The 25,632-nt window shown below is 38.9% G+C and overlaps 1 protein-coding gene across 3 annotated transcripts in view; it reads left to right on the forward strand.

Moving 5' to 3' along the window:
- Positions 1-25,632, forward strand: part of lhfpl3 (LHFPL tetraspan subfamily member 3) — a 68,113-nt gene that overhangs the window by 4,217 nt on the left and 38,264 nt on the right. For 2 of the 3 annotated variants that reach the window (XM_079817749.1, XM_079817748.1), the window contains exon 2: positions 5,929-6,362. In XM_079817749.1, coding sequence (XP_079673875.1) covers positions 5,960-6,362 — 403 coding nt within the window. In that variant the 5' untranslated portion in view covers positions 5,929-5,959. Of the gene's footprint in view, positions 1-4,774; positions 4,888-5,928; positions 6,363-25,632 lie in introns of all 3 variants that reach the window. The other variant, XM_079817747.1, reaches the window with a different exon arrangement.

The raw sequence follows: 25,632 nt of genomic DNA on the forward strand, positions 1-25,632 counted from the left end.
AAGCCCTCGCCCAAGGTTACATCAGGCTGTCTACTTCCCCTGCTGCATCCAGCTTCTTCTTCGTGGCAAAAAAGGACGGAGGCTTGCGGCCATGCATCGATTATTGCTCACTCAACAAAATCACTGTTAAGTTCCGATATCCCCTTCCTCTCGTCCCAGCAGCCCTCGAACATCTCCGTGGTGCCACTGTGTTCACCAAGCTGGACCTCCGCAGCGCCTACAACCTCATCCGGATACGTGAGGGGGACGAGTAGAAGACTGCCTTTATTACCCCTACTGGACACTCTGAATACCTCGTCATGCCGTTTGGATTGGTAAACGCCCCCTCCGTATTCCAGGATTTCATCCATGAGGTGCTCCGGGAGTTTCTCCATTGATTCGTCCTAGTCTACATCGACGACATCCTCATATACTCCCGGAGCCAGGCCGAACATCGCCAACACGTTGCGGAGGTCCTCAACCGTCTACGTCAGTTCCACCTGTTCCTCAAGGCCGAAAAGTGTTCTTTCCACCAACCATCAGTCTCCTTCCTGGGTTATCACATAGATCACAGTGGCATCCGGATGGACGAGAGGAAGGTGGAATCCATCACTAACTGGCCAGAACCCACTACCATAAAAGAACTCCAACGCTTCCTCGGTTTCTCCAATTTCTACAGACGGTTCATCAAAGGTTACAGTTCTATCACTCATCCACTCACCAGTATGTTACGCAATAAGCCCAAGTCTCTGTCCTGGAACCCGGCAACCACCAACGCCTTCAGCCAACTCAAGAAAGCCTTCACCACCGCTCCCTTACTAGTTCATCCAGACCCGGAAAGGCCCTTCATCGTGGAGGTGGATGCTTCCACAACTGGAGTGGGAGCGGTGTTGTCACAGCAGCAGGGGACGCCCAGTAGACTCCATCCATGCGCCTTCTCCCGCAAGCTCAGCCCGGCAGAAGTCAACTACTCCATCGGTGACAGGGAACTTCTTGCAGTCAAGCTTGCTTTGGAAGAGTGGAGGCATTGGTTGGAGGGAGCCAAACATGCGTTCCTGGTGCTAATGGATCACAAGAACCTAGAGTATCTTCGATCAGCCAAGAGACTAAACCCCAGACAAGCCCGGTGGGCTATGTTTTTCTCCCGTTTCAATTACACCATCTCCTATCGTCCAGGTACCAAGAATATTAAAGCTGATGCTCTCTTCCGTCTTCATGCTCCTGACGAACAGACTGAAGAACCAGAACCCATTATTCCAAGTTCCCTCATCGTAAGTCCTATTACCTGGTCCGAAGAAACTATTCCCTCCTCCAATGCCTCCACGTTCTTCTCACTCCTAGGTGTGGCCGTTAGCCTGACGTCGGGGTATCATCCACAGTCAAACGGGCAGACGGAAAGGAAGGTACAGGAAATTGGCCGCTTCCTACGTACCTTCTGTCATGACCACCAGGACTCTTGGAACCAGTTCCTGGGTTGGGCCGAGTACGCCCAAAACTCTCTGAAACAGTCGACCACAGGACTCACCCCGTTCCAGTGCGTACTCGGCTTTCAACCTCCACTGTTCCCCTGGGATGGGGAACCCTCCGATGTTCCTGCAGTGGACTACTGGTTCCGAGAGAGCGAGAGGGTCTGGGACTCAGCCCACCATCAGTTGCAACGGGCCCTGCGCAGACGCAGGATGGTAGCTGATCTCCGACGTTCTGACACCCCTGTCTTCCAGCCTGGTCAGCTGGTGTGGCTATCTACCAGAGATATCAGAATGCGTCTGCCTTGCAAAAAGCTGAGTCCCAGGTTCATTGGCCCATTCCCCATCACCAAGCAGGTCAATCCAGTCACCTATCAACTCCGTCTGCCACAAGGGTATCGTATACATCCCACTTTCCATGTTTCACTGCTGAAAGCTCACCATCCCTCTGTTTCTCCCACAGGACCTGACGTAGTTCCCGCCGAGCCCCCCCTTCCACTCATCCTGGAGGACGGTACGGCCTACAAGGTTCATGAAATCTTGAACTCCCGACGTTGTGGTGGGCAGCTGGAATATCTAGTGGATTGGGAAGGATATGGTCCCGAGGAACGCTCTTGGGTCCCAAGGAACGACATTTTAGATCCCAATTTACTCCAGACCTTTCACGACAGTCATCCTGAGAAGCCAGCTCCGCGGGGTAGAGAACGTCCACCACGGCGTCGGGGTTCTCGGCCCTCTGGAGCGGGCCGTGGAGGGGGGGGTACTGTCACAGACACGTCAGGTTCCACCCTCCACCAATCACAGCGCACTCCTTCCCCAGAGTACTGATCACCATCACCTGCACCTCATCACGACACTCATCACCAGCACTATAAGACTCACAACCACACAGCACTCCATGTCCGGTCTCGTTCGCATATACTACAGGCTATGCTTACCTTAAGGACTCCTCTACACTTGCTTACCTGTCTCCAGCGTGTCTGCTTCCTTCCGTGTACCTTGTCTGCTGTGTGGATGTGTTCCAGTCCGTCCCTCAGTACTCCAGCGTTCTCCAGGCTCCATCGTTCCTCCATCTTCTACACAAAGGACAGTAACTCTCTCTCTCTCGTATCATCTCCAGTTCTACCAACAACCCATTAACTAACCTGTGTAACAACACCTGCTCTACTGTGGTCTAGGGATGTGACGGTGAGGACATTTTCCCACCGGTTAATCGACGTGTGACAACACCAGTAATACCGGTATCACCGGCAGGGGCTTGTAAATCACTAATTCTATCTAACCGAAAGTAACATACACGACCGCAACTGAAAACTGAACTGAAAACGCATCAGTGCGCGCACACACCGTGAATGACAGCTCGTCTGTAAATGCGCGCTCTGTGAGACCATGAATGAAGTTCATCCGTAAATGCGCGCTCTGTGAGGCCATGAATGAAGTTCATCCGTAAATGCGCGCTCTGTGAGGCCATGAATGAAGTTCATCCGTAAATGCGCGCTCTGTGAGGCCATGAATGAAGTTCATCCGTAAATGCGCGCTCTGGGAGGCCATGAATGAAGTTCATCCTTAAATGCGCGCTCTGTGAGGCCATGAATGAAGTTCATCCGTAAATGCGCGCTCTGTGAGGCCATGAATGAAGTTCATCCGTAAATGCGCGCTCTGTGAGGCCATGGGTGCATCTCAACAGTTCCCTAGTAGTCGGGGCACTGATCAGGCATTGATCGGTCTATGTGTGAGACGCACGCCATGAATGCCTGTCCGTGAACCCTTGTTTATACTCGACGCGTCCGAACCATGGTCCGAACGAACGGGCGCGAGGGTGTGCGCGGCAAAAATGACGTCATCGCAGAGTGTCGAACTCGGAGACGGAGTCACAGACGAAAGGAAACAATGCGCGCTCTGTGTGGCCGTGCACATTTTACTTTCGGTTTTGAATTAGCGCCAATTCGGTGGCGGGTTGCTTGAATTGTGGGTTCATTAGCATATTATTTTATATGAAAAACACAACAACAAAACAAATGACAAACTCCCTTAAATAGGCGCTTTTATGTTTCGCTTTGAAACCAAATCTTCCGTGATCATCTCAGTCAGCTCCTCACTCTATGATAAATGAAATCTGATGAATGACTCCTGCCGAGACTCACGGTCGGGTCATGCTTTATTAAGCAGACACGTTCAGTTTTAATTTGTATTGTCTGTTCTTTAACTGAACTAAATTATTTTATTAGGATTAAAAAAATAAAAAAAAAACGACGGTGGGGCGGTGCCACGGTGGGCAAGTGATGTAAGCGGTGTTGAGTCTGAACACCGGTAACACCGGCAACACCGACAACACCGACTATCGTAGCAAGCCTACTGTGGTCTAATAAACTACCCGTACCTGTTAACATCTGTGTCTGCCTCCTGTGTACTTGTAACATATAGAAGGTATAGAATATAATAGCATATTTCTAATAGGGGCTCATTAACGCAGTGTTACAACGCACCCCATCTGCACAATCTGCCATCTTTAAAACCGCGACTTGTGTCTTCTGCTGGTTAGATCAGCTTTAAAGAACCATCTCAACTGTTAAATAACAGATATAAGATTAAAATAATATCAGATTTGTCTTATTTTAAATAAACACAAAAAACAAAAAGTAAGAAATGTACCTTTTTCTATGGTTAAATAAATGTTCAGTGATATCTTCCAAAGGATTATTAATTTTGGCGCAATTTTTTCTCTAAATAATGTTGATATGGCAACGAGTAAATACACTACGTTTCGTCATCCTGGCCTGTGTGGAAAGTTTTAAACCATTGGTGTTACAACTAACCCCGCGTTCGGTTGTGCCCCGCTCTCCCCTAATTATGTTATGACTTTACATGTTGAGGCACATAACTATTAACTAATTCAAAATTAATTCAAAAGGCATAACCACAATGACATATTACTTAACAATTAGTTAGTCATGTGCCTCAACAAGTACATAACATAATGATACCTTTGCAAATCGTTAGCTAATGATTAATTAAAGCAGACGACTGGAAGTTGAAATGCATGGCTTTGACCCATTGTGTTAATATAATGTTATTAGGGAATTAATACATGATCATTAGTTGCGGATGCAGTAATCATTAATAAATGGTTTAGTTCTTCATGAGTCATACATTAACTCATGATTATCTGTGCATTAGTTAAGCATGAATTCATGCGTATTACTGCACCCGTATTCCCAGCTCAATTGCATTATTACCGCTCAGACCAATGTGTGTTGTTCACACAACTTCATGAGTGAGCTCCGTGACATGCTGAAGTGATTTTCCAAACAGCTAAACTCTGTCAACAGAACTCGCTGCGCAGTCTCTGCTCCATATCTTCACCCAGACGGCGCGAGGAACGCAATGGCAGCGTAGGCAAACCTGGCATTGCGATGTTCATCACAGCGCCGAATAATATCCAGTACGTCCATAAAGATGTATTTTGAATTTAATGCGAGTAGATTAAAACAACAGCCCTTCAAATGCATACTGTATGCCTATCTGAGTGTGGTATAACCATGCTTATTAGCAAATAATCAGAATAATGAAATTTGCATGCAAACTGGAGGGAAGAGTTCTGCTCGTGTCATGTAAACATCTTACTGCGATTAAGACCTTACTCCGATTATCATTAGCATTATTGGTGCACATGTAAACATAGTCACTGTGACATCTGGCACCAAAACTGCTTAGTCTGTCACAACATCTGTGAGCTGTTCTGGCTGTACTCGAGTTTAGGTGGCACCCCAAGCAAAATCTAAAGAGGACTGAGTCCGGATTGAATCCACAGAGGAAAATGCAGAGAGAACCGAGTCATAAATGACCTGACACTGGATTCATTCCAGTCGCAATCCAGACATGATCTGAATCCAGTATCAATCCAGATTGAATCTGAATCCCTAAAGAAACTGAATCTGGATTGGAGTGCAGTTTGAAACCACAGTGGATCTGAGTCCAAATTAAATCTATTCAGAACCTAAATCTGGACTGAATCCAGATAAGAATTGAACTCAGACTCAATCCAGATAGGATCTAAATCCATAAAAGACCTAAATCTGGACTAAATGCAGACAGGATTGAATCCAGATAAAAACCAAAATCTAGATTCAATCCAAAACGGACCAGAATTCAGGCTGAGAAGTGAATACAGACTAAGTACAGGGTGAACCTAGGAGACCTATTTGAATCCATAAAGTACCGAAATCCAGGATTCAACACAATAGTTTTTAAGTATAAATTAAGAGCGCATTGCTTTGCATTACTATTACAGTTTACACTGTAATTCTACAGCAGCGTACTGCTAAATCACAGTAATATGATGAAAATAAACTACTGTGAAGTCACAGTATACAGCTGTCATTTCACAATGATTTACTGTGAAAATGATACAGTAAATTACTGTGAAATTAATGTAACTAGTTGCCAGTAATTTACTGTGAATTTACGGTCAAATTATTTACAGTGCATCTACGATCCCCGGGAAACCTGCAGCGATGCTCCCAGCCACGGAGGCAGCCAAGATCTACCAGACCAACTACGTCAGGAACTCTCGTGCCATCGGAGTCCTGTGGGCCATCTTCACCATCCTCTTCGCCATCGTCAACGTGGTATGTTTCGTTCAGCCCTACTGGATCGGGGACGGCATGGACACGCCACAGGCCGGCTACTTCGGCCTCTTTCACTACTGCATAGGAAGTGGAACGTCCCGGGACCTGACTTGCCAGGGGAGCTTCACAGAGTTTGGCTCCATCCCATCTAGCGCCTTCAAAGCGGCGTCTTTCTTCATTGGGATGTCCATGGTGCTGGTCCTCTCCTGCATCGGCTGCTTCGCTCTCTTCTTCTTCTGCAGCACAGCCACTGTGTACAAGATCTGTGGATGGATGCAGCTGGCAGCAGGTGAGTGAGTGAGTGACCGCACATCAGTTGGAGGTTTCCCAATGACCGATGTACGAAAAGGCAGCAAGGCTGGAAGTTAAAAACGCAATCTGTGAAAGTGTACAAGCACACATTCAATTGGCATATGTTGTAATATTTGCCGCTGGCATTTTATAATATGTTTAGTAAGTTTGCTATGCACTGTGTAAAAAAAAGCATTGTATTATAATGGTACTTCAGACACTGCACCATGCAAAAGTAGGGGGTCAGTAATACTTTTATTACTTTATAATTAATAATTTTATTCAGCAAATACGCATTAAATGATCAAAAAAGACATAATATTACAAACGATTTCAAATAAATGCGGTTCTTTTCAACTTTCTATTCATCAAAGAATCCTGAAAAAAATTTTTTATCACTGTTTCCACAAAAATGTTAAGCAGCACAACTTTTTATTGATTAATGATTAATTTCTCAAGCAGCAAATGAGCATATTAGGATAATTTCTGAAGGCTCATGCGAGTAATGATGCTGAAAATTCAGCTTTGCCATCACAGAAATGAATTACATTTTAAAATATATTAAAATAGAAGACGGGTATTTAAAATTGTAATAATATTTGACAATATTTTTGATCAAATAAATGCAGCCTTGATGAGCATGAGACAAAAAAAAAAAAAAAAGTTTTACTCCTAATTTTTGAACAGTAGTGTAGTGTATATTTTCATTCTCAATGCAAGCATTTTCTGTAGTCTTACACTTTGTAGTCTCACACCTTTGAACATATATGAACGTAATCTTTTATATAATTTCTAAGTCCCTTATAAACCCCACATTTGTTCTCAGACATTTGGTACTCATGGTATATGTTTTAGACATACTTACAGTAATTTATTACCTTAGAGGTTTTATTTATAGATTTATGGTTCTCTTCATTAAAATAAGACAAACAATGTCATTCTGTGGATGTGCATTTCCCCATCAAAGATTTCAACCGTTTCAACCTTCCCAGCCAGCAATAGCCGTCATTTCACCAGCTTGGTTAACTATAGACCCGGTATATTCCGCCATGAGTAGAACCCACTTCTAGTCAAAATAACTTGCGAGCTGCATGATATTCCATCATGTGAGCAAAGTCAACAGTGATTACAAGGTGTTTGGTTTCATTTCTTTGTTCATGTTCTAGATGACTAGTCTATTTTTGGGCTATGGTTAGACGTCTATTACATTTTCAAGGACAGCCCAAATTTTGCCTTGTTTTAATCTAGACGTCAGGGTCTATGTGTGGACGGTTATTAGACGTCTTTTTAACGAAAAAAATTGTTTGCTGGGCTTAGTTTACACTGCCGTCCGTTTGATCGCTACTGAGTAGCCTTTTTGGTGCATCCCCCAAATGCTTGCAGAAGATCTCTTTATAAATCTGACCCACTACCCAGTCAATTAATCCACAGTGGATGCGATTATATAAATAAATAAATCATGCACACCATTTTATTATCCTTAAATTAAACAGATGAGCATGATGAGCAAATGAGCTCAAGCACTGGATGTCTTTTTTTCTTCTGTGAAGTGAAAAACAACTGCAGATAGGCTCAGTCAGTTTATTTCCCCCCAGCTGACCAATGCTAAACGTGCTTAATATTTTTTATAGATGTTTCCAGCAAAGATGTAGCAGTTTCATGTTGTTTAATGGCCTCGGAGAGTTGGGTTTGGTTGTGTTGTGCTCTGAAAACAAACTTGCATTTGATAGGGAGTAGAATATATGAAATGAGCAGATATGAGAGAGCTGCACACATTGCTTTCATCTGAGGCTTTGGCTTCAAAGGTTTGCATGAGTAGAGTCAGCAGTAAAAACATATATCGCCCTGTATGCTAATATTTACTTAACTCTCACTCACTTCTTTTAGGTCTGTCTTTTTTACTCGTTTCCTCTTCATCTGTATTCGTGATAGGCTCTCCTAGTATTTGGAAGTTTAAATGCTCCAGGGCTCCATTTAGTTTGATGTATTTTCAAGGGTGACTGACCGAATGTGTGTGTGCCTTGCGGTCTATGCTCTCTGTCTATTGGTTTTTGCTGTTGGAAAGGAGAAATGCACCACTGGAGAAAATATTCTAAACATATCCAGCATTTCTCAAAATGTTGAGCGCTCTGAAAACATTTCATTTTTTCACCAAAGGGAAAAAGACAGGGGTTGACTATTTTTGTGCCTGGCCTCAGGGACTTGAGGTGAGTTTTGAAAATAACTCACAGTTGTGGACAAATTACTGTCATAAGCCTGTGTTAAGCTGTCAGAGCAAAATGACACATTATGTTCTTGCTACCCTCCATATTACTTCCTGTAGCTGTTTATATAGAACAATTGTGGTATCATTTACACACACGTATGCCCTTACAGACCCATATGATTTTTTTCCCCTTCTGTGAAACACAAAAAGAGATGTTTAACAGAATGTCCAGGCTGCTCTTTTTCATACATTGAAAAAATACTGTGTTTAAGGGCCGTTGAGCTCCAAAAATGTTAAAATGCACCATTAAAGTACCATAAACACTTTTTTCTGAAGAGTGCAAAAAAGCAAAAAAATATTTTATTTGTTAAAAATCTTTCCCTTTACTATAGTTCTAAAATATCATATTATCAAATCAAAAATATAAAAAGAAATACAATTATTATTACGATTAATAATAATAGTAGTAGTATTATATTAATATATTTTTGAACATATGAAACAGTATAGTAATGTTAATAATGATAATACTAAACTTTAAATATTTTAGTATATATTAAAATGATGACTAATAATACTATTATTAATATTATTTGTTTGATATTATATATTTGATTTTTTTTACTATATATATATATATATATATATATATATATATATATATATATATATATATATATATATATATATATATATATATATATATATATATATATAATACTTATATTTGAATATAATACTTATATTTGAATGTGACACGTGACATCAGTATGGCGTTGTTGATGCCAAAATGCTATTGGTTCTTGCATGTCTTCTAGGATTTTATGCTTTAAATGTTATGCTTCCCAGATGTTGTGGTTCACAGCATTATTTCTTGCTTAAAGTGCGAGTTGCAAGTTTAAGTCTTGCTCGACTGACAATTTTTTAATGAACCAATTAAAATGGCATTTGTCAGTAGATGTTTATTAGTAATGGTGGTGTATTCGGTTTGCATGCTCAGAGGGGAATAACCTCAAGTAGCTTACTGCAGCCGCCGTTTTCAGCAAACGTCAAAAAAAGATTACATAATCAGATTTTTTTTAAGGACGCCGGGGCTGAAGCCTAACTAGGTCTAGAATCGCCTATGGTGCCAAGTTTGAATTTCGAAAGTGCAAATAAGATTTAAGAAGAACGATGGGAAGATTTAACAGGAATTTACTTAAGTTTGGGTCTTTTATGTTCCATGAAAGAAAGTACATGTTTGGAATTATATGAGGGCTAAACTATTCATCTAATTGCGGTGATTCATCTCTTGATGGTTCACATGGGGTGAACAATGACTGTTTGCTCTTGATGCCTTGGGGAAGAAAGAAATGATTGACTGATTTGTATGAATTGAGAAAACCTGAAAGAGCTATAAAGACATTTAGTATAATGTTGTTTTTTTTAAACATTTTTGCTTCCTAATACAGGTGATATCTGCATGAATGTTTCACAGGACTGTCTAAACATCCTTTATGAAATGGAAACTAGGATTAGCAGTAAGCGATAAAAAGCCCATTTGTATTTCTAATGGCTCATTGATCCAGTGAAAGTCTCCTCAGAACAGCATGTATGTGGGTAATGAGAAACTAATGTTGTCACTGTTTACTTCTCACCGCCTTGAAGGAACGCAGTGAGTGCTGGTGGCCCTGGCTGGGTCACACCAGACTGTAATCTGTTAAATTCAGACACCACTGCATTGACAATTAAGAACCATAAAATCTCATATGCGAAGACCTGCGGTGTGAATGTCCTAGTACAGCACAAAAGGAGTGTTATTCGACCAGCAGCTAATATTTCAATTTAAATACACTGCAAATGAATTGGTCACAAACACTTATAAAAAAGAAAATGTTAAAACTTTTAAAGGGCCCAATAGTAATTATTTTTACCTCGGCTTGTCAAGTCTATATATGTAATATATGTATTCTGAACATGTTAGAATGATTTCTGAAGGACATTGAAGACCGGAGTAATGATGCTGAATATTCAGCTTTGCCATCAAAGGAATAAATTAAAATATATTCCAGTAAAAAAAACTTAATTAAAATTGTAATAATATCTCACAATATTACTGTTCTTTCAAAGAAAATGTAAAAAAAAAATAATAAAAAAAATAAGGGCCCAGTAGTTTTTTATTTTTTTACCTCGGCTAGTCAAGTCTTATATAATAAATATAATTGTAATAATATTTCACAATATTAATGTTCTTACTGTATTTTGGTTCAAATAAATGCATGAGAATTTTCAACCTACCCAAACTTTTGAACTGTATATTTTATAATTTATTTATAAATATATTTAGTTATTTTTCTTCTTTTTTTGTTAAATGTTAAAGGGTTAGTTCACCCAAAAATGAAAATTCTGTCATTAATTACTTACCCTCATGTCGTTCAACACCCGTAAGACCTCCGTTCATCTTCAGAACACAAATGAAGATATTTTAGTTGAAATCTGATGGCTCTGAAAGGCCTCCATTGGCACAATGCACGGTTCACTCTCAAGACCCTTAAAAGGCACTAAAGACGTCGTTACAAAGTCCATCTCACTACAGTGGTTCTAAAATAACTTTATAAATCGGCGAGAATAGTTTTTGTGCGCAAAAAAACCCTAAATAACGACTTACATAGTGATGACGATTTCAAAACACGGCCTCATGAAGCTTCGAAGCGTTATGAATCAGTGAGCCGAATGATGATTCGGATCGCGTGTCAAACCGCCAAACTGCTGAAATTTGGCGATTCAAACCGCTGATTCGACTCGCTGATTCATAACGCTTCGAAGCTTCATGATGCCGTGTTTTGAAATCGTCATCACTATCTAAGTCGTTATTTAGGGTTTTTTTGCGCACAAAAACTATTCTCGCCGATTTATAAAGTTATTTTAGAACCACTGTAGTGAGATGGACTTTGTAACGACGTCTTTAGTACCTTTTAAGGGTCTTGAGAGTGTAAAGTGCCATTGTGCCAATGGAGGCCTTTCAGAGCCATCAGATTTCAACTAAAATATCTTCATTTCTGTTCCGAAGATGAACGGAGGTCTTACGGGTGTCGAACGACATGAGGGTAAGTCATTAATGACAGAGGTTTCATTTTTGGGTGAACTAACCCTTTAAGCTTTCTTTGCATTTACATTTTTTCCTTTACTTTTGTAGTATGCACATTTACACAATTTAAATTTGCAAAAAGAAATTATGGAAATTATACAGCTATAACGTAACTTATTTCGCGTTTTATAATGCAATGCAATATACACTCACCTAAAGGATTATTAGGAACACCATACTAATACTGTGTTTGACCCCCTTTCGCCTTCAGAACTGCCTTAATTCTATGTGAAATTGATTCAACAAGGTGCTGAAAGCATTCTTTAGAAATGTTGGCCCATATTGATAGGATAGCATCTTGCAGTTGATGGAGATTTGTGGGATGCACATCCAGGGCAAGAAGCTCCTGTTCCACCACATCCCAAAGATGCTCTATTGGGTTGAGATCTGGTGACTGTGGGGGCCATTTTAGTACAGTGAACTCATTGTCATGTTCAAGAAACCAATTTGAAATGATTCGAGCTTTATGACATGGTGCATTATCCTGCTGGAAGTAGCCATCAGAGGATGGGTACATGGTGGTCATAAAGGGATGGACATGGTCAGAAACAATGCTCAGGTAGGCTGTGGCATTTAAACGATGCCCAATTGGCACTAAGGGGCCTAAAGTGTGCCAAGAAAACAACATACCCCACACCATTACACCACCACCACCAGCCTGCACAGTGGTAACAAGGCATGATGGATCCATGTTCTCATTCTGTTTACGCCAAATTCTGACTCTACCATCTCAGACTCATCAGACTAGGCAACATTTTTTCAGTCTTCAACTGTCCAATTTTGGTGAGCTCGTGCAAATTGTAGCTTCTTTTTCCTATTTGTAGTGGAGATGAGTGGTACCCGGTGGGGTCTTCTGCTGTTGTAGCCCATCCGCCTCAAGGTTGTGCGTGTTGTGGCTTAACAAATACTTTGCTGCATACCTCGGTTGTAACGAGTGGTTATTTCAGTCAAAGTTGCTCTTCTATCAGCTTGAATCAGTCGGCCCATTCTCCTCTGACCTCTAGCATCAACAAGGCAGATTGTCTTGACCAGGACCACACCCCTAAATGCATTGAAGCAACTGTGATTAGATAATTGCATTAAAGAGAAATTGAACAGGTGTTCCTAATAATCCTTTAGGTGAGTGTATGACTGATTGGATTGTAGTTTTCAACACATTCACACTGATGATGGTACAACAGAATACCATAGCAGCCACATAGAAATCCCCATTTTATTCAGATCTGTAATGTCACATGCTCCATCGGAGTAGGCTAAAATCAGACTTGACAGGCTTGTCTGAGATATGATAGACACGTCACTCCTGAGAGCAATTATGAAATTACATAACATATCGACATATGCATAGATAGTAGTGACCGTGAATGGCAGAGGGTTATGAGCTCCACAGAGGCACTAATGGAAACAGGGCAGCACAGGGCAGCTTGTGAATGGAGAGCTGATATCTGGCTGTACTTCATACTCAATGACTGACTCATTCATTTCACTCTCGGGCTCCAATAAAACACCCACTCCTCTATCTGTCGCTCTACTCACTCCATACATCCAGTTATCTGCTGTGTTCTATTGCAACTTATGCTTTACTCCTCTCCACATTCACTAATAATCAAGCACGGTGGTTCTGGTTTAATGGAGTTTAAAGTCCCATGTAAATACCATGGTACATATGCACGGTAATCTCTCAATAACCATGGTATTGGTCTTTTACATATTATGAGACATTTAATTTCTTTACATGAAAGAAAAAAAAGATGGATAAAATAAAAAACTTTAAATCAAGAATTAATGTCAATTTATAAAAATAAATATAGATCATGAAATACGCCTCCTAGCATGTTAAACAAAAACTTGGCCACTTATTTAATAGACTTTACACTTAAGATTTGAACAATTAATCACAGCTATTTTTTCCTCAGTTTTAATTGTCTAGTGGTTTCAGTCTTATGTCATGATTTTCTTGAAAATGTAATCTTTATTTAGCATATGCATGAATCATAGCTGAGAGCAGACGAATCTCACACTAGTGGGAGTGATAAGAAATTGAAGGTGCTTTTTTTCCCTGTATTTGTTATGCTGAAAGACATCAGGTGATATGCGATTCTATTCAAATCCTAAAATTGGATACACTTTATGAAGTACAGCACGTATTTGTTACACCCACTCAAGCTAAATCACCATGAACAGGTTAAAGAGCAATAAATAGGGGTGTCATACTCCTGTTTTCTTTTTGAAGAGACACCATTCGCAGTCCTGACTCACCTTCTTTCCCTAAATAAAATACGATTGAAGAAAACAACACTTAACATGTTAGTAGTTTCAGTTTAAGGTGTGTATTGTTCGCTTAATAACTGCATCTGAAGCCAGAAATACTTTAGAAAGATACGTTATTGCTCGTTTTGCTGAAATCCATTCTTGGTGCATTACTGGTGCAATCCTCATCTTCATAACATGGAGCCTGCAGAACACGATTGACAGTTATAATTGAAAGGATGCTATAATTAAAAGTGCCTCTTTGGAGTTAAGTGTGAGCAGCTGACTTTACTGAGGACAGGGAACATCTGTTTGATCTAAACCACAAGATGCGGTCTGCGACTGACATCTATGATGGACTGATGGTCCGCAGGCAGAAAGCTGAAAGAGAGAGAAGAAAGAATAGCCTGCTTTTAGATGGTTCCATGTTTGACTGTCAATTTAAGATGTCTAAGTGTCAAAACTGGACCTTCAGGTGAAAACGAAAGGCTTCTATCTGGTTACGTATGCAGGACTTCTTCAATCACTTAGTGCACTCAAACTCTGCCCCATAGGCGTAAACCGGGTCAAGACCACCCCAACTGAGGGTTGTCCCCTCAGTTTATTGTAAAATATCATTAAAAACCACATTTGTGTATCGTAATTAATATGATGATATTTACTTAAAATAATTGTGTAGGCTAAGTAGTAAAACAATACAAACGAAAATGGGGCAATAAATGGATTTTAAGTTTAGAAACATTTTGAGTTCCCGCCTAACAGTGGTTTGGTTAATCATGGTGGTTTGTTCCTCACCTACACACAAGTCCGATGTGAGAGAACGAAGTTCTTCAGTAGTTGTGGACCTCCATTTAGTAGGCTGTTAAGGCTATTTTATTCACTTTAAACATCAAATTGTGATCATTTTCTCTTTAATACAGACGATATGTTAGCGGTTATTGTTTGGTAGCTTGTTGTAAGTCACCCACTACAACTAACATCGCGATAAGCCTATATGTGAACAGATATTAGGCTGATATTGTAGATAATAATTTGTTACATTTATATAGCGCTGTCTAGGCACTCAAAGCACTTTACATAGAAGGGGGGAATCTCCTCTACCACCACCAATGTGCAGCATCCACCTGGATGATGCGACGGAAGCCATATTGCGCCAGAACGCCCACCACACACCAGCTTATTGGTGGAGAGGAGACAGAGTGAAAAAATAAATAAATTATATATATATATATATATATATATATATATATATATATATATATATATATATATATATATATATAGGGATGAATAGGAGGCCATGACGAACAGGGGCCAATGGGCAAATTTGGCCAGGATGCCGGGGTTACACCCCTACTCTTTATCGAAGGACATCCTGGGATATACCGCTGTGTTGGATTTTGCTCAATACTATGTGGAAGAAGCAAAATCATTTAATTATTATATTACCGTGTGGTGAACCTATGATAACTCATATTTAAACAACTATTGCTTTGTTGTTGGCCAGATAAAATGACAGAGAAAAGAATCACTGACATAAGATATTTTTCAGTGCACCAAAACACCCCACACATATCTTTACAAGTACAAATTTGGCTGTATTATTTGTGTCCCCTTCAAAAATTGCCCTTGAGAAATTTTATGTTTATTGTCCCCCCTAACTGTTAGATGAAATTTACGCCCATGTCCGCCCCTGCAAGCTCATTTTCATCTGCCTCCACTTTTGAGTGTGATGCTCACATCTAATCAACCAATCAACAGCCGATGCATAGAAGTCCCCAACTTACATTTTTTTTCTTTTTCGATAATCTGTTACACATAGATGTATGTAACAATATGGAAGAAAAGATCTGTCACTACTTAAGTTTAATTGCGACTTTAAAGATCCTATGAAAGCAAAACTAGAGGCTTTAGTCATTGTCTGTAGCTTTAAGGCTAATCTAATCAAACTTGTTAACAAACATTTATTTTTGTAGAATGTATAGGGCTGTAGATTTACTAACAGCTTGCACTAGCGCAAACCGTCTTTTGGCATTAAAATACTACCGTCAGGATTTCCTAAAGACATGCAGTGAAAAATTAGCCCTGAAAAGGCTTGGACAGAGTTATTTTTGTGGCTGACCTAATTGTATATGCATTTGTGGGATTTTCTCTTTCAGACACAAAATTTATGGGAGGAGAGTATTGAAATGAATCATGCGAGGTGAAATACTCAGGTTTGCGCTCTACTGGTATTTGCGGCACTATTTACGTCTTAAACCAAACCCTAATTTGGCTGCTCTTGGCAGATTGCATTGGTCATTATGGAAATGATCCGGCTGAATATGTGTTCTTTAATTTGCACGTAGTCAGTAGATCACGTGCTGAACTTTCCACTCCCATTGGCGCTGTTTTTGGAATTGCGCTTTCAAACTAATTTGCCCTGTTTAGTAAATCTGGCTCTTTAATTAAAAAAATTTAACGGTACCAGTCTTTCTGCAGTATCTGCGGTACCCACTGCTTTCAAATGTGCGTATTTGTGTAAGCGCTCTGTGAAGAGAATCAAAGGTTTCTTTGCAGCGTTTAGCATTGTAGCCAATCACAGATATATTTGTTGAGCACGTAAACGCAATGGCCAATCAGAAGCGTTTAAGTTAGTCAGAACTGCAAAGCTTCAAGAGTGACAACCGTATTAAAATGCGGGATTAAATCTGAGATTGTGATGTTTGATAACGGACGGGACAAAAAACAGATATGTCAAAATAGATCTTAACGTCTTAAAGTGTAAGTGTAATAGACTTGCCACTTGTCCTGTTACGTGTAATGTTTCTTTGATTTTCATTTGATTTTTTTAAAATGCAATGATTATTTAACTGAACAGTATTTGAAGGCTACATGCTAATGTTTTAATGGATTATTTTTATAATCATTTATAACATTAAAATGTAACTAATAATTTAATATTATTTAATCAACAAAATAGTTACAATTGTTTTTGCTATGGTACCAAATTTGGTACCGAGAATCATGAAATTTGACTGGTATTGGTACCGTCTACTGACATTTTGGTACAGTGACAAATGTAGTATTTATAAAAAAAAATTAAAATATATAAAATAAAAATATTTTTAAATAAACAACTTATTTAATAACATTACATTTTCCAACATCACACACAAACATTTAAAATTTTCATTTATATTGGCGGCACATTAAAAATATTGTTCACATTAAAATACTGATATCCCTGCCACCAACTTGCACGTAGCAAATGTTTTTTTGCAAAAACAAGATTATAAAAGCTATTGCCTATTTGTGACCCTGGACCACAAAACCAGTCATTAGGGTAAATTTTTTGAAATTGAGATTTATACATCATATGAAAGCTGAATAAATATAGGACAGGACAATTAGCAGGATAGGACAATATTTGGCTGAGATACAACTATTTGAAAATCTGGAATCTGAGGGTGCAAAGAAAATCTAAATATTGAGAAAATCGGCTTTAAAGTTGCCCAAATGAAGTTATTAGCAATGCGTATTACTACTAATATATATTTTTGATATATTTACGGTAGGAAATTTACTAAAGATTTTTTACTTAATATCTTAATGATTTTTGCCATCATTTTATAATTTTGACCCATGCAATGTATTGTTGGCTATTGCCACAAATATACCCATGCGTCTTATGACTGGTTTTGTGGTCCAGGGTCACATTTAAAAAATGATAAGCTCTTCAAAATCCTGCTTCAAAATGTCAAACCAGCAAAGAAATGAGCTTCGTTAAACCATTTCATAGGGTCTTTAAAAAGAGCCAAAAGGGTCTTAGAACACATTTTTCATAATAAACTCAAATATAGGCCTATTTCATGGCCCAGGTGCTTCATTTGAGTTTAACTCTACCAATTGCTAGTGTGTAATCATCCTTCTTTCACATGGTTCATTACGTAATGAAGACCTTTTAGACTGAATTGTCGATATATTTTATACCAAATACAATATCAAATGTCGATTAAATTCAAGAGCATAGAAACAGATAGATGGAAGACATTATCATATGAATGGCGTCGTGTTCCTCACCTCAGCTCACGATAATTGAATCTGTAACCATCATAATTTGCTGGTTGATTGGCTTTCTCAGAAGTTCATCTTAAAGACCCAGCTCTCAGAAGCCAACTACTGTCCCTTGAGGGGAAGTGTGAATGTTTGCTGCCATCAAACCCTCTGCGTGGTTCATATACCCTGTAGGCTCCACAGGGAGCAAATGTTATTGCTGCTAGTTGGCGTTTGGACAGTGGGGTGCTTACCTGGAAAACCAATGAAGAGATACAGAGAAATCAGCGACAGTAATGATGAGACCCTCTGGGACCCAGATGGGCCTGTTTCAGCACTAACTATGTTTAACTCTTGTGTACTGTGGGGAAAATGAGTGCGAACAGGAACAGTAAATAGAGAAAGATGTGGGCGTGGGTTCATACAGACACAAACTGTGAGAAATTAAATGAGCTCCAGGAAAAGTGTGTTACCTTTGTTCACTGTGTGAGATTGTGTGTATGCATGCGTACCTGTGAAAGTGGTGCATGATGACGCACAGAATGACATTATTTGGCAAATTATACTGGAATTTCACAGAAGCAAGCAACAGAAATCTGAGCATCGGAAAATGCAAGATTACTACATTTTCTAGCCATAATATGAAAAACATCAATCAATAATGTGGGTATTACATTTATAGCTGCACATATATATGAACGTACAAAAGATTTATAAATAAATATAATCATAAAATGTGTCAATAAATAAATCACGGAGTGTCAAAAAATAAATGCATAAATAACATTTCAATTGGATATTGATTTATTTATTTTAATATATATTTATGTATTTATTGAAAAATGTCATTATTTATTTTACTGACAAACGCTAAAAGCTTGAGGCCACTAAGATTTTTTTATATACAGTGAGGAAAATAAGTATTTGAACACCCTGCTATTTTGCAAGTTCTCCCACTTAGAAATCATGGAGGGTTCTGGAATTGTCATTGTAGGTGCATGTCCACTGTGAGAGACATAATCTAAAAAAAAAAAATCCAGAAATCACAATGTATGATTTTTTAACTATTTATTTGTATGATACAGCTGCAAATAAGTATTTGAACACCTGAGAAAATCAATATTAATATTTGGTACAGTAGGCTTTGTTTGCAATTACAGAGGTCAAACGTTTCCTGTAGTTTTTCACCAGGTTTGCACACACTGCAGGAGGGATTTTGGCCCACTCCTCCACACAGATCTTCTCTAGATCAGTCAGGTTTCTGGCCTGTCGCTGAGAAACACAGAGTTTGAGCTCCCTCCAAAGATTCTCTATTGGGTTTAGGTCTGGAGACTGGCTAGGCCACGCCAGAACCTTGATATGCTTCTTACAGAGCCACTCCTTGGTTATCCTGGCTGTGTGCTTTGGGTCATTGTCATGTTGGAAGACCCAGCCTCGACCCATCTTCAATGGTCTAACTGAGGGAATACATGGCCCCGGTCATCCTCTCCTTAATACAGTGCAGTCGCCCTGTCCCATGTGCAGAAAAACACCCCCAAAGCATGATACTACCACCCCCATGCTTCACAGTAAGGATGGTGTTCTTGGGATGGTACTCATCATTCTTCTTCCTCCAAACACGTTTAGTGGAATTATGACCAAAAAGTTATATTTTGGTCTCATCTGACCACATGACTTTCTCCCATGACTCCAAATGGATCATCCAAATGGTCATTGGCAAACTTAAGACGGGCCTGGACATGTGCTGGTTTAAGCAGGGGAACCTTCCGTGCCATGCATGATTTCAAACCATGACGTCTTAGTGTATTACCAACAGTAACCTTGGAAACGGTGGTCCCAGCTCTTTTCAGGTCATTGACCAGCTCCTCCCGTGTAGTTCTGGGCTGATTTCTCACCTTTCTTAGGATCATTGAGACCCCACGAGGTGAGATCTTGCATGGAGCCCCAGTCCGAGGGAGATTGACAGTCATGTTTAGCTTCTTCCATTTTCGAATGATTGCTCCAACAGTGGACCTTTTTTCACCAAGCTGCTTGGCAATTTCCCCGTAGCCCTTTCCAGCCTTGTGGAGGTGTACAATTTTGTCTCTAGTGTCTTTGGACAGCTCTTTGGTCTTGGCCATGTTAGTAGTTGGATTCTTACTGATTGTATGGGGTGGACAGGTGTCTTTATGCAGCTAACGACCTCAAACAGGTGCATCTAATTTAGGATAATAAATGGAGTAAAGTAAATTTTAAAGGCAGACTAAAGGTCTTTGAGGGTCAGAATTCTAGCTGATAGACAAGTGTTCAAATACTTATTTGCAGCTGTATCATACAAATAAATAGTTAAAAAATCATACATTGTGATTTCTAGATTTTTTTAGATTATGTCTCTCACAGTAGACATGCACCTACGATGACAATTTCAGACCCCTCCATGATTTCTAAGTGTGAGAACTTGCAAAATAGCAGGGTGTTCAAATACTTATTTTCCTCACTGTATATAATAAATGAATAATTTCTTTAGCAAGAAGGCATTGAATTAATCAAAATTGATGTAAAGACTTTTACGTTGTTTCAAAAAAAATTATATTTCAAATAAATGCTGTTCTTTTGAACTTTCTATTAATCAAAGAATCCTGAAAAAAAAATATATCATGGTTTCCACAAAAATAATAAGCAGCACAGCTGTTTTCAACATTATATAAGAAATTAACATAATAAACAATGTTTCTTGAGCAGAAAATTCGCATATTTGGTGATTTCTGAAGGATCATGTGACATTAGAGACTGGAGTAATGATGCTGAAAATTTGCAGCTTTGTCATCTTAGGAACAAATGACATTTTACAATATATCAAAATAGAAAACAGTTTTTTTTTAAATTGGGTAACACTTTAGAATAATGGTCATTAGTTAACATTAGTCAACTACATTAGTTAACATGAACTAATAATGAACTGCACTTATAAAGCGTTTATTAATCTTTGTTAATGTTAATTTCAACATTTACTAATGCATTATTAAAATCTTGCTAACATTAGTTAATGCACTGTGAACTAACATGAACAAACCATGAACAGCTGGATTTATATCAACTAACGTTAACAAAGATGAACAAATATAGTAACAAATGTACTGTTCATGGTTAGGTCTTGTTAGTTAATACATTAACTAATGTTAACTAATGACCATTATTCTAAAGTGTTACCAAATAATATTTCACAATATTAATGTTTCTGCAATCAAATAAATACAGCCTTGGTGAGCATACGAGATTTCTTACAATAATATTTACTGATGTGTATGCTGATATACATATATTACACATTGGTGCTTTTAATGTGTATCATTATGGAACTCACAGTCATCAATATATTAGCACAAACAATGTGTGAGTTAACAAAATCTAAAGGGACAATTCACATGAAATTAAAATTCTGTAATTATTTACTCAACCTCATATCATTCCAAATCTGTATGATTTTCTCTCTTCTGCACGCAGATTAAAATATTTTGAAGAATGTTACCATAAAAGTCAATAGAGACTAATCCTGTGCGATATAGAAGAAAAATGCGATATTCGATATCCTTGTTAAATAATGCGATATTCGATACGATATTGCTTTAAGGGTGTAATATCTATTTAAATTATATTTAAATTATATTATATTTTGAAAACTGAGAATTATACCATTTATGTGTTTCACATTATTTCTGGGAAAAGAATGCATTGACAGTTAGATTGTGTAACAAGACACAAAAAAGAACGGCTTGTGCGCACATTTTGGTATGTGTGGCAGACAGCACTGTTAGTTTAATAACTCTTTTTAACGTCAAGCAAGTCACATAAGTAACAGTCGTGTGCCCAGTCTATTCTCTGATATACTGTTGATCTAAAACACACAATTTTCACAATGTTGAAGTAGCCTATTAAAATCATTCAGATATTGCGTGCCCTTGCGATATGCATATTGCGATATGTACATTTGCGATATTTCGATATATTGTGCAGCCCTAATAGAGACCAAATGACATTGGACCCCAGTGACTTAAATTGTACTGAAAAACTCTCCCTTTAAGGTTATAGGTTTGTTCAAATCACTACGCCTAGCTATAAACAATAATGCTGCTTAACTTACCTTAGCATGCACAACTACAAATATGCACTCTACACTGCACTTGAAACTCAAGGACTAGCCATTTATAAAACCTGTGTGTACTGTGTAGCGTACTGTGTATGAACTGTCCTCCACACGTCAACTGTGTGAATCGCAAAGTAATAAAATCACATACAAGCTTTCTTCAGCTAGCCGTGATGGCCTTGAACTCAAACATGCAGCATGAATCAGTTTTCTGCTAGTCACGTATCTGAAATCCAGCATTAGAGATTAGCATTTAGTGGTTAAAAATACCCGTGCTCCATTAACACACAAGCTTTAATCCTCTCTGACTTGATCTCCACAGCGTGCTGATGAGCACATCGGGCCTGCTAATTTCGACTCAAAGTCACTTTCAAAACGTATGGCTCAAACTAATTATGATATTTAAAAAATGCATCAGCACACACCGGATGGAGTTTGTCATCTCTTAATTGTGGTTGATGGCTTGGCCAAAGTCTCTAGCGGATTGATTAGCTTGTGTATATGGAGTTAATGTCATTAGCGCAGCCGTAGGAAAACTGGCTCTCGCTTGCCGCTTTGCTTAGCGACTATTAGCTAATCTTGGCTAAGACCGCGGACACATGCTGACTGCATTTCTCATTCTAAATGGATGATTGAAAGCCCACTGTTTCTAACGGACGTTTCTCTTTGCTAACATCAGTTCTGTGAAGATCTACTACAATGCTTTTAGCTTTGCCTGAACTGCTCCAGTGAAGGGTTGGCATGGCGTTCTTGTTGTTTATCTGATGCTAGTGTATCATTATCACAGATTAGCCTTCTTTAGTTTCAATGTCAATAAAGAGTTTTGACCTCATTCGGCACAATCTTATCTACCCACCCATCCATCCATCCACCAAACCACCCATCCATCCATACACCCTTGAAAATAAAGGTGCCAGGAAGAACAAAAAAGGGGTTTTCACGGCGATGCCATAGAAGAACCATTTTTGGTTCCCTGAAGAACCATTTTGTGAAAGGTGCTTTAAAGAACCATTCTTTTCTAACCATTTTATAGTCTAAAGCAGGGGTTTTCAAACTGGGGTCCGGGGTCCTCCAGAAGTTTCTAAGGGTTCCCCAGAAAATTTCAGAGGATAAAAAAGACAAGGCAAAATGGTTAAAGTCTACCGAACATTCTAACTGTTTCATTTCTAAATGTGTCTTGCTGTATACATACTTTCCAGAATTGTATGTTTGCTTTGTATCTTTCTAGTGAGTTTCTCACTATAGTCCCCTTTATCTTTCTCACTGGGGTTGTAAAGTAAAATATCTAGCTATATTTTACTTCATAAAGTTTTAAATATGGATATTTTTCTTACACACACACCCATCGATTCACTTCAGAAGGCCTTTATTAACCCCTGGAGCCGTGGTGTGTGGCACTTTTATGATGGATGGATGCACTTTTTTGGGCTTCAAACTTTGGGCTGCCATTCACTGCCATTATAATGCTTGGAAGAGCCAGGACATTTTTTTATATAACTGATTGTAATACCTGAAAGAACAATATCATATACACCTAGGATGACTTGAGAGTGAGTAAATTATGGGATCATTTTCATTTTTGGGTGAACTATCCCTTTAAATATAGCCAATTTAAGTTTGGAAACAATATGTAGTATTTATAATGTCACACTTACTATTTATCTAACAGTTTTTAATGTTTTTCATACATAAATGTAAATGGATTTTAGGAAGCGGGGTCCCTCATAAAAGGTTGATCATATTTGGGGGTCCTTGGCATCATAAAGTTTGAAAACCCCTGGTCTAAAGAACATTTCTGCACTACAAAGAACCCTTTGTGCAATGGAAAGGTTCTTTGGATATTAAAGGTTCTTCATGGAACCATACACCCCGCCAAATAACGTTTATTTTTAAGAGTGTACATCCATCCAGACACCCACCAAACCACCCATCCATCCATACCTTTCATCCATCCATCCACCCACCAAACCACCCACCCATCCATCCATACATCATTCCATCCAGACCTTCCACCCATCCATCCATCCTCCCACCCACCCACCCACCAACCCATCCATCCAGACCTTCCAACTATTTAAACTTTTTAGACAAGGCGTTGTCAAATCATTAAGTGAAATTTGTCTTTCAGTCTAGTTATCTTTGAAACTAAACAGCTATAAAATATCACCTTAATATTTTCGTATAAACATTAATGAGAAGATTTTTATCACCCAAATAAACTTCCAAACCCCAAACTGTTGTTTTATTTCCTTAATAAGCAAAATAATGTATTAACTATACAAATGTGATTAATCAGTGAATTATTTACATAAAATTATTAATGATACCAAGGTACCAGAACTGTTAAGGTAAAATTTGTAGTGCACACTACAAGACAGCAGCTGGTATACACTATGGTATACAACTAGTCTGCAAAAAAAGTCACAGATGCTACAACAAATGTTAAAACCCGTTTGAAATCTGACCAGTCGCCAAGTGTGTGCACTGTCTAAAGAGAAGCAATGAGCAAATAGCAACTGCAACTGTGAGACTAAACAGTGCAAATGGAGGGTGAAGCAGTGGGAAGTGAAGTCAATTAGGAAAAAATACCCAACAAACCATCAAAGTGTCAGCTCACTGCTGCCCACATCTCTCCATTCAATTCTTCAGCTCTTTTCTCCGCAAATCAGTGCAAACAGGCACATCCTTCATGTTGTGTGTTGGCATGTTGTCAAGAATTAACTCCTGTGTACCTGGACTGAGTTTAGCCCTATTCTGACAGTAATTGTTTCTCATGGGGTTGTAAGGTATTTTCAACATTTACAGGGGCTAGTCGATGATTTTATTGCAGCCTGAATCTAGAATGTCAGTGTTTTTCTCCCCAACACCCATGCAAAAATCTCCGGCCGAATTACCTTCGGTTTTTTGACAAACACCAAGGTCGTGTTGTAATTTAATTGCCGTCCGAATCTCTGAATTTAGATTTTTGTATTTAAAAATACTCCACCCTGTTATAATAAATAAAATACAATAACACATCAAGCCTTAACAAGCAATAGCCAAATTCCCTTTGTAAGCAGAAGTGTAAAAATACCAGCAAACAGCTGCCATAAATCTCAGAGGATGTGTCCTCAAACCGGCAAGGAAACTTGGACATCAGCTATGTGAATAAATAACTAAAAGCGGTGCATTATGCAGTCTGTTATTATCTAGGGTTATCACAGTTAAGTGGAGGCTAGGATGAAATTAATTTGATTTTCATTTTGAGCTTTTCAACTTGAGCTTCCTGTTAATTCTGCATTCCTGAGCACTGAAGCTCCATTTAGTTTATTATCAGCATCTCTCTCTTGCCTCACCTTTCTATGGTTCTTTCTTCAAACATGAGCTTGTTTAATTACGTATGACGTGTTTAATTAGGACCGGGAAAGAAAGAGACTTAAGAGGCGCCGAAGAACGAAGGTGAAAAGATTGACAGCCAAATTTGGTGGTGCACTTAAAGGGATAGTTCACCCAAACATGAAAATTAGCCCATGATTTACTCACTCTCA

Source organism: Gobio gobio, assembly GCF_949357685.1.
Source record: "Gobio gobio genome assembly, chromosome: 5".
Taxonomy (NCBI): Eukaryota; Metazoa; Chordata; class Actinopteri; order Cypriniformes; family Gobionidae; genus Gobio; species Gobio gobio.